The 14,666-nt window shown below is 44.0% G+C and overlaps 3 protein-coding genes across 4 annotated transcripts in view; 2 read left to right on the top strand and 1 right to left on the bottom strand.

Moving 5' to 3' along the window:
- LOC144698102 (uncharacterized) overlaps positions 1-14,666 on the top strand; it is an 862,314-nt gene that overhangs the window by 198,991 nt on the left and 648,657 nt on the right. The gene's annotated exons all lie outside the window — the stretch shown is intronic.
- Positions 1-14,666, top strand: part of LOC144697711 (uncharacterized) — a 96,581-nt gene that overhangs the window by 75,589 nt on the left and 6,326 nt on the right. The window lies entirely within an intron of this gene.
- On the bottom strand, positions 8,468-9,649 carry LOC144698109 (uncharacterized). Its single transcript, XM_078570036.1, has one exon. The coding sequence runs from the start codon at positions 9,547-9,549 to the stop codon at positions 8,638-8,640; it is 912 nt and encodes a 303-aa protein (XP_078426162.1). The 5' UTR covers positions 9,550-9,649; the 3' UTR covers positions 8,468-8,637.

Below are 14,666 nucleotides of genomic sequence, written 5' to 3'. Positions count from 1 at the left end.
ATAAGGGATCACATAGAATCAGATAAAGGGATCATATGAAACAGTTCTATTGTATTCCTGTCTAAGATAATGAGAGAAGGTGGTGTAAGTAATTTGGGATCCAATTAAATTAACCAATTGTCATGTTACAACAAGCCCCACTCTGACATGAGGTAATTGTCACATTGGACATAAAAGTAGAGGTTCTGAAGGTCTTCCTTGCTAGCCAAGTATGAAGATTCCCCAGGCTGAGTTCCAAGAAAATTACTGTCAAAGAAGAAGCCAGACTCCCGAGGCTGAATTCCATAAGAATTGCTGTCAAAGAAGGAGCCAGAGAGGGTTATACTTTTATGGACTGATCACCACATGAGGTTGTAAAGTCATTATTTTAAAGTTGTGAAGTAAACCTTTCTCTTTTAATAAACCTTTTTTTAAACTTACAATCCAGGGAATTCTGCCTTTGCTTTAATTGTGGAAATTCTTGTCTGAACCAAAGTGAATTCATTAATTGGCAAGTTGGGGGTGGCTGAAATCGAATAAGTTACAGAGCATAAGATGAGGTAACACAAAACTTGAATTTAAAAACTTGCATTTTTAAGGGCCGTTCACAACCGCAATACATCCCAAAGTGCTTTACAGCCAATGAAGTACTTTTTGAAGTGTAGTCACTGTTGTAATTTAGGAAACACGGCAGTCCCTGCTCTTCTCTGAAATTGTAGCCAGGGGGACGTCCAAGCCCACCCAAAGGGGCAGACAGGGCCCTAGCGTTGGCTTCTCATCCAAAAGAGAGTAGCTCCAACAGTCCAGCACTCCCTCAAGCTTCAACTTGCACAAGTTTTCAATTCCCATTTGACCTTTCTTTCTGTCTCTATTGCTCATGTCAATGACAGCCAGGCGATGGAGCTGAGGGCTGAATTTAGCCGAGAATGACGGGGCCTACGTCCCAGTTAAGAAACTGCCATGGGTGTCGACTAATAGACAGGAAGATGCTGATTGGCTGACTGGGAAATGGGCCTCCAGCCAATTGGGGAAGGAGTGGGGGGGTGACCAGGGCTGATGGTGATGGGACCCCTCAGGGTTCAGTGGCCCTGTGTCCAAAGCGGGGAGTCACAGGAATAGCGTACAGAGGAGCAAAAGAGAAACCATTTGGGTCCAGAATATTGTGTAAATCCTTTTACTCTGGTTGTCTTGATCTTCAAGTAATTTACGTTTAAAAAAAAAATGTTCTGTTTCATTAATGAAGTTTTATCAGTAAAAATATTTGATTTTTCTGGACCTTTCATGATTAGCTTCATGCACTTTAGGGAAAGTGGGTGAGAGGGGTTGGCAGGCTCTTTAACAGCAAGTGAGTCCCTCCAAGGTAATTGGCAAAGGAGCCAGAGAGGGGGAATGTGATTTTATTTTCGACACAGCGATGTTAGAAAATGGGGTTCAGGGAGTTAATTAACTATTTATCCCCCTTTCCCAAACTCTGAAATGATTCACAGTGATAACATTGATTGGCGACAGTGATTAGATTTTATTCAGTATAAATGAAACCTGACAATTGCTCATGTCTGAGCAGTAGTATCAAAGTGCAGCAGCATTACCATTACACTCTGGGTAGAAGCATCATCTCCACGTAAATGCTCCCTGGTCTGCCCCAGATGCCATGGCACCAGTCAATGTAATATATAAAACTTCTAAAAATCTCTAAGATAAAAGCAAGATACTGTGGATGCTGGATATCTGAAACAAAAACAAAAATTGCTGGAAAAACTCAGCAGGTCTGACAGCATCTGTGGAGAGGATGACAGAGTTAACGTTTCGAGTCCGTATGACTCCTCATCAGAACTAAAGAGAAATAGAAATGTGGTGAAATATAAGCTGTTTAAGGGTGGTGGTGGGGGGGAGGCGGTGGAGGGGAGGTGGGACAGGTAGAGCTGGATAGAGGGCCAGTGATAGGTGGAGGCAAAGGAGAGATTGCCAAAGATGTCACAAACAAAAGATCAAAGGGGTGTTGACGGTGGTGATATTAGCTAAAGGATGTGCTAATGGTGACATTAAAGTGACAATGGTGACAACATTGTTTTATCCCCAACTTTTAGCCTATTTCGATCCCCTCCTAAGGGCTCCTTCACCTTAAGCTCCCTTTCAAATCTGCCTCATTACACATCACTAAATCTAGAATTGCCTGTTTCCTAGTGGTAAGATTTTAGAGTCCATTATTAAGGATGTGATTTCAGAATATTTGGAAGTGCATGGTAAATTAGGGCAAAGTCAGCATGGTTTCATCAAGGGGAGGTCATGCCTGACAAATCTGTTAGAATTCTTTGAGGAGGTAACGAGTAGATTAGACAAAGGAGAGCCAATGGATGTTATCTACTTGGACTTCCAGAAGGCCTTTGACAAGGTGCCGCACAGGAGGCTGCTCAGTAAGATAAGAGCCCATGGTGTTAGAGGCAAGGTACTAGCATGGATAGAAGATTGGCTGTCTGGCAGGAGGCAGAGAGTGGGGATAAGGGGGTCCTTCTCAGGATGGCAGCCGGTGACTAGTGGAGTTCTGCAGGGGTCAGTGTTGGGACCACAACTTTTCACTTTATACATTAATGATCTAGATGAAGGAACTGAGGGCATCCTGGCTAAGTTTGCAGATGATACAAATTTAGGTGGAGGGACAGGTAGTATTGAGGAGGCAGGGAGGCTGCAGAAGGATTTGGACAGGTTAGGAGAATGGGCAAAGAAGTGGCAGATGAATACAACGTGGGGAAGTGTGAGGTCATGCACTCTGGTAGGAAGAATAGAGGCATAGACTATTTTCTAAATGGGGAGAGAATTCCGAAATCTGGAGTGCAAAGGGACTTGGGAGTCCTAGTCCAGGATTCTCTTAAGGTTAACTTGCAGGTTGACGCGGTAGTTAGGAAGGCAAATGCAATGTTGGCATTTATTTCGAGAGGACTAGAATATAAAAGCAGGGATGTGCTGCTGAGGCTTTACAAAGTTCTGGTCAGACCACATTTAGAATATTGTGAGCAATTTTGGGCCCCGTATCTCAGGAAGGATGTTCTGGCCCTGGAGAGGGTCCAGAGGAGGTTCACGAGAATGATCCCAGGAATGAAAGGCTTAACATATGAGGAACGTTTGAGGACTCTGGGTCTATACTCGATGGAGTTTAGAAGGATGAGGGGGGGATCTGATTGAAACTTACAGAATACTGAAAGGCCTGGATAGAGTGGACGTGGGGAAGATGTTTCCATTAGTAGGAGAGACTAGGACCCGAGGGCACAGCCTCAGAGTAAAGGGAAGACCTTTTAGAACAGAGATGAGGAGAAACTTCGTTAGCCAGAGAGTGGTGAATCTATGGAGTTCATTGCCACAGAAGGCTGTGGAGGCCAGGTCATTGAGTGTATTTAAGAGCGAGATAGATAGGTTCTTGATTGGTAAGGGGACCAAAGATTACGGGGAGAAGGCGGGAGAATGGGGTTGAGAAACTTATCAGCCATGATTGAATGGCGGAGCAGACTCGATGGGCCGAATGGCCTAATTTCTGCTCCTATGTCTTATGGTCTCCCCCCACCCCACCCCCACTAGGGCTATCTGTACCTTGCTCATCCTGCTTTCTACCCTTAATGTCACCATTAGCACATCCTTTAGCTAATGTCAACACTGTCAACACCCCTTTGACCTTTTGTTTATGACATCTTTGGCAATCTCTCCTTTGCCTCCACCTAACACTGGCCCTCTATCCAGCTCCACCTGTCCAAGCCCCCTTAAACAGCTTATATTTCACCACATTTCTATTTCTCTTTAGTTCTGATAAAGAGTATTACAGACTCGAAATGTTAACTCTGTCTTCCTTGCCACAGATGGTGTCAAATCTGCTGAGTTTTTCCAGCAATTTTTGTTCTTGTCTCTAAAAATCTCTGTTCTTGGAGAATTCCTTCTTATACTTTGTTGCATCGCAAAGTCTATGCAGATTGATTTAACCCAATCATTGCCGAGCCATCATTTGAATGGACCGATTACAAAACCTGTCATTGAACCATCTACACCCGTCCAACCCATGTCAAACTCTCAGACAATTGGCTTCCCCATGGTCCATCCCCAGGACAGGGAGTCAGCATTCCCAGGCCAAGCAGTGAAAACATGGTGGCCTTAACACTCTGTCCTCTGTGAGCTGTTTATCTCCCGGCATATAGCAAGTCATCTGTTCTCAGCTATGCTACATTTACTGCTGAACTTTGGCCCCTTTTAAACCTTTTGGATCAATAAAACATTCGGTCAATGAAGACCCAAAGCACAATTTCCCATCCTGTCACTTGTCAACCATCTTTACCCAAAGCGTAATCACAACAGGAGTAGAAGCAGGAGAAATGTAACAATCAAATTAAAAATATATGCACAACTAGTCATAGAATTTAATTTAACGTTTTCTAATTAGCAAGAAATGCCAAATTAGGGGTACCCCAGCATTCTTACAGTTAACACCTTGAGGGGAAGAGAACTCTCTCTCCGACTCCTCACTCAATTTCACTCTGTTATTTTCCAGTTCTGTTCTGGCCCCCGCTGGGGTAACATCGACCTGATCTTTACTCCTCCTGAAGGAGCATCATGAGTTCTAAGTTACAAGTACATAAGGACATATGCTTCGAGCAACAGGTCAAGCATGGATGTACAAGATTCTCCAGCTCTCCCTTTATCCCTATCCAACTTGTGGCCAGTTCTTACTGAGTATTATTTCTCCCAAGCCCCTAATTGTTCAGTCCAAGTTCTTATCCCTTTTTAATTTAATTTTACTCACTTATTCACCATGACCAGTGTATTTAATTCTGTCCTGGTTGTTTTAAAGTCAGTTTCACTATGGAGTATGTGTCAATTCCTTGATGATGTCAAAATGTTGTCTCATTCCCCTGGTCACATTCACCATTTAATGTCATTCTGGGTGTCAGGTAGCTGTGCATGGTTGGGACCCATTCTTCAGCGCACGTTCAGCATGCATTTCCTGCTGTTAGTTGTCTCACACGTAACAAATCACAGCTGCACACTCACACTGCTATCCCAAAATCATGACACATATTATCGACTTTCAGGTGACCTCATGAAAAGATCAAAGTGGGTAACAGTCTCGAGATCTTCTATTATCTCCCCCAGTATGGTCCTGATATTTCAGGTAGTGGCCAGGCTTTCAAATGCGGTTTTCTATTTTTAAAAATGTTCACAGGCAAAGGATACAAATATCTCACTTATTTTGTCTCTACACTTCCCTGAATTCACGGCAATGTATATGGGCACCAGATTGATATATTCCGTTGAACTGCACCCTTGATGAGTTATTCCAGTTCCTTCACTGTCCAGTACAATATTTTCATAATACTTTTGAAACAGAAAACAAACAGTCCCATTTGATTTCAGCTATTAACATATTTTGTTTGTTCTTTATTTTAGATGTCAGGCCCGGGTTGTTCTTCTTGGAGCAAGGGAGTTTGAGGGAAGATTTGATAGAGGTGTACAGGAATATGACAGATTTAGATAGGTGGAGAAAGAAAAGCTGTTCCCATTAGCTGATGTACAGGGACAAAGGGACACACATTTATGGTTTTGGGCAGGAGATGTGAGGAAGAACATTTTTACACAGCAAGTGGTAATGATCTGGAACTCACTGCCTACGAGGGTGTTGGAAGTGGAAATGATGAATGATTTCAAAAGGAAATTGGATGAACTCTCGAGGGAAATAAACCTGCAGGGCTACGGGATAGAACAGCGCAACGGGACTGGCTGGTTTGCTCAACAGAGAGCTGGCATGGACTCGACAGGCTGAATGGCCTCCTTCTATGCCTAAATGACTCTATGATCTGAAGAGAACAATTTCAGCTGCTCCAGTCTCTCCAGCTAATTGAAGTCCCTCATCCCTGGTGCCGTTCTCGTAAATCTCCTCGGTACCCTCTCCGAGAACATCACATCTTTCCTAAAGTGTGGGGCCCATATATAGGGTTCCTTTTTAGAGGGATACAGTTAGACTTAGGATCATTGTGGAAAAGGAAAAAGATAGAACAGGAGTAAAAGTACTAAATTGGGGCAAGACAAATTTTACAAAGCTCAGAGGTGAGCTGGTGAGAGTGGACAGGATACAGCTAGCAGAAGGAAGAACTGTGTCAAATCAGTGGGAGCCATTCAAAGGTGAGGTTCTATGGGTACAATGTAGACATGTCCCCACAAAGGAAAAGGGTGGTACTGCCAAATATAGAGCCCCCTGATTATCCAGAAGCATACAGGCCAAGATAAAGCAGAAAAAGAAAGCTTCTGACAGTCACAAAAGAGTTAATACTGTAGAAAGCCTAGAGAAGTATAAAAAGTAAAGGAGTGAAGTAAAAATGGAAATTAGGAAAGCAGAGAGAGGATAAGAAAAAATGTCAACAGGTAAAATCAAAGAAAATCCCAAGATGTTTTACCAGTACATTAAGAGCAAAAGAATAACTAAGGAAAAGGTCGGGCCTATCAGAGATGTACATGGTAACTTGTGAGTTGATGTAGAAGATGTGGGCAGGGTTCTCAATGAGTACTTTGTCTCTGTCTTCACTAAGGAGAGGGATGATGCAGACATTCTAGTTAAAGGGGAAGAGTGAAATATTGGATGCAATAAGCATAGTGAGAGAGGAAGTAATGGAGGGACTGACATCCTTGAAGGTGGATAAATCACCAGGGCAGATGGATTGTATCCCAATCTGTTGAAAGAAGCCAGGGAAGAAATAAGGGATGCTCTGAGTATCATTTTCCAATCCTCACTAGATACCGGTGAAGTCCCAGAGGATTGGAGGTCTGTGAACGTTGTACCATTATTTGAAAAGGGTGCTAGGGATGGGCCAGAAAATTATAGGCAAGTCAGTATGACTTCAGTGATGGGAAAATTATTGAAAACAATTCTGAGGAGCAGGATAAACTATCATTTACACAAAACACGGATATCAGGGATAGTCAGCCTGGTTTTGTTAGGGAAAATCGTGTGTTACTAACTTAATAGAATTTTTTGAGGAAGTAACAAGGAAGATTTATGAGGATAGTGCAGTGGATGTTGTCTAAGAGGATTTCAGTAAGGAATTTGACAAAGTCCCACATAGCAGACTGGTCAGGAAAGTGGCAGGTTGGGTCCAAAATTAGTTCAGCGACAGGAAACTAAAGGTAATGGTCAATGAATGTTTTTGCAAATGGAAAACGGTTTCCAGTGATGTTCCACAGGGCTCAGTATTGGGGCCCTTCCTGTAAATATTAATGATTTAGACTTAAATGTGGGAGGCATGATTGGGAAATTTGTAGATGACACAAAAATTGGCCATGTAGTTGATAGTTGAAGAGGATAGCTGTCGACTCCAGAATTATATCAATGGTTTGGTTGAGTGGGCGGGAAAGTGGTAAATGGAATTCAATCCAGAAAAGTGTGAGGTAATGCATTTGGGGAGGACAAATAAAGCAAGGGAATGTTGAATAACCGGGAAGCTATTGAGAGGGATTGAGGAAGTGAGAGACCCTGGAGTGCATGTCCACAGTGTCTTGAAGGTGGCAAGACAGGTGGACAAGATGGTCAAGAAAGCATATGGAATGCTTTCATTTATTGAGCGAAGTATTGAATACAAAAACAGGGATGTAATGATGTATAAAATTGTAGTTTGTAATTCACTGCCTAAGTTTGTGGTTGAGGCTGAAACACTCAACTCACGTAAAAGCTACCTGGACCTGCATCTGAAGTGCTGTAACCTGCAAGGCTACGGACCAGGTGCTAGAAAGTTTGGGTTAAAATGAGCGGTTAGTTTCTTATTTCTCTTTTTTGGCTGGCGCAGACACGATGGGATGAATGGCCTCTTTCTGCACCGTAACTTCTCTATGGTTCTATGGATAGAATTGAGAAGCAGGAAGGTTATCTTCCACTGGTTTGGAACCATGGTTAGACGACACTGGGAGGACAGTCAATATTTGTGATCTCCATTGAGAAAAAGGAGACAGACACACCGGAGAAGGTGGCAAAAATATTCAGAAGGATCAGACCAGAACTGAGAGCGTTTAACCCTCAGGAAAGGCTGGGCTGCCTTCCTCTAGAAAAGAGAAGACTGAAGGGTGACCTGATGGAAGTCTTTAAGATTATAAAGAGGCTCAATAATCCAGTAGGGATTTCATGAGAAACCTCTATACTCAGCAAGTAGTGAGAATGTGAAGCTTGCGACCACAGCGAGTGGTTGAGGTGAATAGCATGAATATATTTAAGAGGAAGCTAGATACACACATTAGGGAGAAAGGAATAGAAGGATATGCTGATGGGGGGGAGTGGAGGCTCATGTGGAGCATAAATATTGACATAGAGCGATTGAGCCGACTGGCCTGGCCCCTGTGCTGTAGATTCAATGGAACAGAGACAAATGTATTTATTTGAGATCTACCTGTAGTGGTGGGCAAAACACTATTTGCTACCCAGGATAAAATAAATATACTTCACCAGCTTTTGTGGATCATTTCGGTGGAAACGTGCACTCACAGGCTGAAAGAGCATCAGCCCACTGGAAGCAAAGCTGTGAGGCCTGTCCAGCAGAAAGAAACCTCTGACCCTCCCACTTCACCAACTGTCAGAATGAACATGGTTCAGTCCTGGATGTGATTAACAGCAGCAATAACAGCAGAATCCAACCCCTGTAATCACTTGTGAACTCGCTGGTGTCTCAGGAGGTGAGATGAATCACTGAATCCCTTCCCACATTCAGAGCAAATGAATGGCCTCTCCCCAGTGTGAACTCGCTGGTGTCTCAGCAGGCTGGATAACTGAGTGAATCTTTTCCCACACTCAAAACAGGCGAATGGTCTCTCTTCAGTGTGAACACGCCGGTGTCTCTGCAGGTTGGATGAAGTAGTGAATTTTTTCCCACACTCAGAGCAGGTGAATGGCCTCTCCCCATTGTGAATGCGTTGATGTATCAGCAGGCTGAATGAATGAGTGAATCTCTTCCCACATACGGAGCATGTGAATGGCCTCTCGCAGGTGTGAAGACGCAGGTGTGTCTTAAGGCTGGATAACTGATTGAATCCCTTACCACACTCAGAGCAGGTGAACGGCCTCTCCCCAGTGTGAACTCGCTGGTGTACGAGCTGGGTGGATGAATCAATATATCCCTTCCCACACTCGGAGCAGGTGAATGGCCTCTCCCCAGTGTGAACTCGCTGGTGTAACAGCAGGGCGGATGAATCAATGAATCCTTTCCCACAATCAGAGCAGGTGAATGACCTCTCCCCAGCGTGAACTCTCTGGTGTGTCACCAGATTGGATGACTGACTGAATCCCTTCCCACAGTCAGAGCAGGTGAATGGTCTCTCCCCAGCATGAACTCTCTGGTGTGTCTGCAGATGGGATGACTGACTGAATCCCTTCCCACAGTCAGAGCAGGTGAAAGGCCTCTCCCCTGTGTGAACACGTCGATGAGTTTCCAGCCCAGATGGGAACTGGAATGCCTTCCCACAGACACCACATTTCCATGGTTTCCCCATGGTGAGGGTGTCCTTGTGTCTCTCTCCGGATTCAATGATCAGTTGAAGCCTTGTCCACAAAAAGAACATCTATATGGTTCTCCCCACTGTGAATGGTGCAATGTTTTTTCAGGATGTGTGACTGGTTAAAGCTCTTTCCACAGTCAGTACACTGGAACACTCTCACTCGGGTGTGTGTGTGTGTGTGTCTTGGTACCTTTCTAGTTGCACTGATGTTCAAAACCTTTTGAAGGAGACAGACTAGACAAATGTTTCTCCATCTAGATTTAAAGGTTGATGGTATTCATGTCCCAATCAATCGAGTGACTCTGTCAGGCCTTGATGCCTTGTTTGGTATCTGTCTCCAAATCCTCCCCTTCTAATATTCTGTAAATGGAGTTTACAAAAGTCATCACTTTCAGTACAGGGTAGAAATTCAGAAAAGAAAAGTCTAGTTTCTGTGGAACATTCTTTCCTCTCTCATTCCCCAAAACCTGTAAATATCTGACCCCAACAATCTCTCTCCATTCTCACTCCTCTGTAAATAATATACACCCATCTAGTTCTCATGAAGGTGTCATTCCAGGCTGATCAGCAGATTGACGCTCACCACTTCCTGTCCTGTACACAAGAGACCTGAAAATCTTCATGCAGGCTGCTAGCCTATATATGTATTTGTGTATATTGGTCAAAAAATTTGTGTGATATTAAGTTCTGTATTACTTAGGTAAGATATGGTGGGATGTGAGGAAGAACTTTATTTAGACAGCGAGTGGTCATGACCTAGGACTCGCTGCCTATGAGGGTGATGGAAACGGTGATGATTAATGATTTCAAAATGAAACTGGATGTACACTTGAAGGAAATAAACTTGCAAGGGAACAGGATATAGAGGGGGAATGGGACAGACTGGATTGCTCTACAGAGATTCAGCATGGACTCAAGTTGCCGAATGGAATCCCTCTGTGCCATAAGGACTCTATGGCTGGAAATAAATAATGTAGCTATCGTACTATTTTACAAAACTAGAAATAATAATAAATTACAGAACCATATAAACAATATATCTACTATGTATCATATAACAACACTGACATATTGCTCTCGTTACAATCCCCTTAAAATAAACAAATTCCCAGACAACCCCAACAGAATAAACCGAAGGACAAGGTTTCACTTTTAAACAAATTTTACTGTAATTCTCAAACTAAAATCAACATAAAAGAAGCATGCATTAACAGACAAATAGTATTTGAATAGACAGAATAAATTTGATTAAATAGCTCATAAAATACAAACAGGTTCAACAAAATCAAAGCATTTCACTCCTCAGCATTTATGGCACTAATTCCAGTTACAGAGTCCCACAACTCTGTATTTCCCAGGGGGAGAAAGGAAGTGTTTTACCCACAGATGTTTGGGAGAGGAGGAAGTTTTAGTGTGTTTATAGACTCATAGATGTCTACAGCACAGAAGGCCATTCAGCCCATCGTGTCTACGCCGGTCAACAAAGATCTGGCTACACTAATCGCATTTTCTAGCGCTTGGTCCATAGCCCTGGAGGCCATGGCAATGCAAGTGAATATCTAAATACTTCTTAAATATTACCAGAGTTTCTGACTCAAACACCCTTTCAGGCAGTGAGTTCCAGACCCTCAAAAGCCTCTGAGTGAAAAAATTTCTCAACTCCGTTCTTAGCCTTCTACCTCTTGCCTTATTGACCCCTCTGCTGATGGAAAAAGTGTCTTCATATCCACCCTATCTATGCCCCTCATAATCTTATACACCTCTTTCAGGCCCCCTCTCAACCATCGGTGCTCCAAGGAAAACAACTCCAGCCTATCCAATTTCTCCTCACAGCTCAGACCCTCCAGCCTAGGCAGCATCCTGGTAAATCTCCCTCTGCACCCTCTCCAGTGCAATCACATCCTTCCTATAATGTGGTGACCAGAACTGCACACAGTACTCTCGCTGTAGCCTAACCAGCGTTTTATATGGTTCCAGCATAACCTCCCTGCTCTTGTATTCTGTGCCTCGGCTAATAAAGGCAAGTATCCCATATGCCTTCTTAACCACCTTATCTACCTGCCCTGCTACCCTCAGGGATCTGTGGATATGCGCACCAAGGTCCCTCTGATCTTCAGTACTTTCCATGGTCCTGCCATTCACAGTGTCATCCTCGCCTTGTTAGCCCTCCCCAAGTGCATTAACTCACACTTTTCCGGGTTGAAATCCATTTGCCACTGCTCTGCCCACCTGACCTACCCTCGTTTGTGAAGCTAAGAACAAATCCGGTGCTGTTTAAAGTCAAACTACATGAGGTGGAAGAAAATAAAGGAAGACATTTAATAAACTCCCCTCCCCCACTCCCTCAGCTGACAGTCCAGCGCGCAGGCGCAGAAAGCGGTGCTGACCTGACCTGAGCTGTCCGGAGCAGGCGCAGTGCAGTTGCCGCTATCGGTCGCACTCGATCTCTTTTCGGACCAGCCAGCCGCCGTAGACAGAGTGGGGGAGGGGGAGTTCGCCGAGCGGCTTCTCGCTCTGGCCGGAGCCGTCAGCCGGTTACCTGGAAACCTTGGCTCGAGGAGTCGGGGGAGGGAGGGAACAATGTGTCTGCGCGCCTGGCCAACGGACTGGAACCCGAGCACGTCACCGCGGAGCAGAGTGATTCCTATTGGCTGATTCAGGCAGGGTCCCATTGTGGACGTCACACCCCTTCCCACTGTATCTCTCATTAAGAAATACAGTGCTATATGTCACACATTTTTAGTCCACTTATTTGTACATACCAGCAGCCTCCATAAACATTTTCGGTCTCTGGTTCCAGGACATGCAGCACTGACCATGGTCTGTCGATCAGCATGAATCGCTCCTTCAGGACAATTAGGAGGTTCAAAGTTATGTGCGGCAAAGTAAGAATGGGGAGGAGGTGTCTGGGATGACTTTTGGATGAAAGAAGAATGAACGTTCTATAGAAAGTAGAATTGTCTGTTCTGAACTTCTATCCTGTACGATTTCTATCCTGACAGTGACGATTTTTGTAAACTCCTTTTACAGGATATTAGGAAGGAGAAGGTTTGCAGACAGAAATCTCAAACCAAATGTTTCATCAAGATCTGACAGTCACTCGATTTATCAGGACCTGAATATCATCAGCCTTTGAATCTAGAGGGTAAAATGTTTGCCTGTTATGTCTGCTTCAAACGGTTTTAAACATCAGTGTGACTGGAAAAGCACCGAGACACACAAATACCTGAGTGAGGGCGTTCCAGTGCACTGACTTTAACCAGTTCAACCCGTTTAAACAGCCTGAAAAAACATCACGTCATTCACAGGGGGGAGGGTCTGTACATGTGTTCTGTGTGAGGGCGAGGCTTCAACTGATAGTCCAGCCTGGGGAGACACAAGGACACCGACACCATGGAGAAACCGTGGAAATGCGGGGAATGTGGGAAAGGTTTCAGATGCCCATCAAAGCTGGAGATTCATCGACGCAGTCACACTGGGGAGAGACCGTTCACCCGCTGTGAGTGTGGGAAGGGATTCAGTCATTCATCTGCGCTGCTGACACACCAACGAGTTCAAACTGGGGAGAGGCCATTCACCTGCGCTGAATGTGGGAAGGGATTCAGTGATTCTTCCAGCCTCCAGAAACACCAGCGAGTGCACACTGGGGAGAGGCCATTCACCTGTTCTGAGTGTGGGAAGGGATTCAGAGATTCATCCACCCTGCTGACACATCAGCGAGTTCACAATGGGGAGAGACCATTCATTTGCTCCCTATGTGGGGAGGCATTCACTCGGATATCTAACCTTCTGAGACACCGACGAATTCATAAATGACTGCAGGGGTTAGATTCTTCTGTCATTGCTGCTGTTAATCATATCCAGCACAGAACCATGTTCATTCCATGTAGGGTCGTCCAGCAGGAGCCAGCTGACTGAGGGGGTGGTGGGGGCTGGTGCAAGAATGCCTTGTGGACTGAGGCTGCTTCCCTTCAGAGGCCACTGAGTACATTGTGGGAACATCTTGCTGCTCTGAGAATCCACCTCTTTCCCCCTGTGTAATGCTGGCTGAGAATAGACATTGGGGCTCAATGTACTGACAGTACCTCTGCCACTGAAGATGGGTGGAGGTAACGTTCTCGTCCCTGTTATTCTGTTTTTCTGTAAGCAATTTATCTCACAAACTAATGGATAGATTTTACTAGAACCTGGTACACTGACAGGGTATGAACCACGTAAGAACTGATTTATTTTTGGTGAAGATCGGGATCCTGGAATTTTTTTCAAGGAGCTGCTCACTTTGGGAAATGGGGAGAATTGACTTTTTCTTTTAGATTGTTGTGATTTGTTTTATTTCGAATGGTGATTGTTTTACAATGCTGTGGATTGTTTCTGCTGCTGGGGTGGAAATTGTCACAGCTGTCAAAATGTCAACAGAGTTTTCAAAGCAGGTTACTGGATGTGGATTCGCCTGAAGCCTCTTCAATGAGATGGACGCTCTTAATAAGAACATTTATTTTTTCAGCTTTGGAGTTACAGAGTATGTTTTCATCCCTGTTTGTTTGTCTGTCTGTAACAATATGTCTAAAAAACTAATGGATGGATTTGAACAAAATGTGGTACACAAATAAGATATGGCCGAAGGAAGAAATGATTAGATTTGGTGAATGTGGGGACTGGTACCAGATCCTATATTTTTTTATATTCATACGCAAGGCCCGGTCCTCTGCAGGCAAAAGGAATTTGTCCAGGCATTGCACCTTTTCAATTAAACAAAAACTTGGGGGACAATTGTTCCCTGATGCATTCACCAGGGCAACATCTTGACCAATCAGATTCGACTTGCCATCCAACCAGCACCCTGTTTCTCAATATTAATTGTTGTTCCCTATGAAATATGGTATTCTTGCATCTATCCTGATGAGTGCTATGTGAAAAGCTTTGACATGTCTCTTTTTTTTCCAGGAACATTCAAATTGTTTAAATATATTTGTCAACATTGGGAGGTTGGGTGAAATAACATTTTTTTCTCTCTCCAACAATTTATCATAAACAATGATAAATTGCCTGGAAGATCACATACATTTGCACTCTCTCTCCCCTTCACCTTGTATTTCTCCCAGTACACTAATTGGGATTTCCCTCTGCCTCTCTCTCACACTGTGTTTCTCTCAGTTCACTGACTGAAGTCTTTCTCTCTC

The sequence above is a fragment of the Cetorhinus maximus genome, chromosome 23 (assembly GCF_964194155.1).
Source record: "Cetorhinus maximus chromosome 23, sCetMax3.hap1.1, whole genome shotgun sequence".
NCBI lineage: Eukaryota > Metazoa > Chordata > Chondrichthyes > Lamniformes > Cetorhinidae > Cetorhinus > Cetorhinus maximus.
The sequence above is the reverse complement of the archived record's forward strand: the minus strand, read 5'-3'. Positions and strand labels throughout refer to the sequence as shown.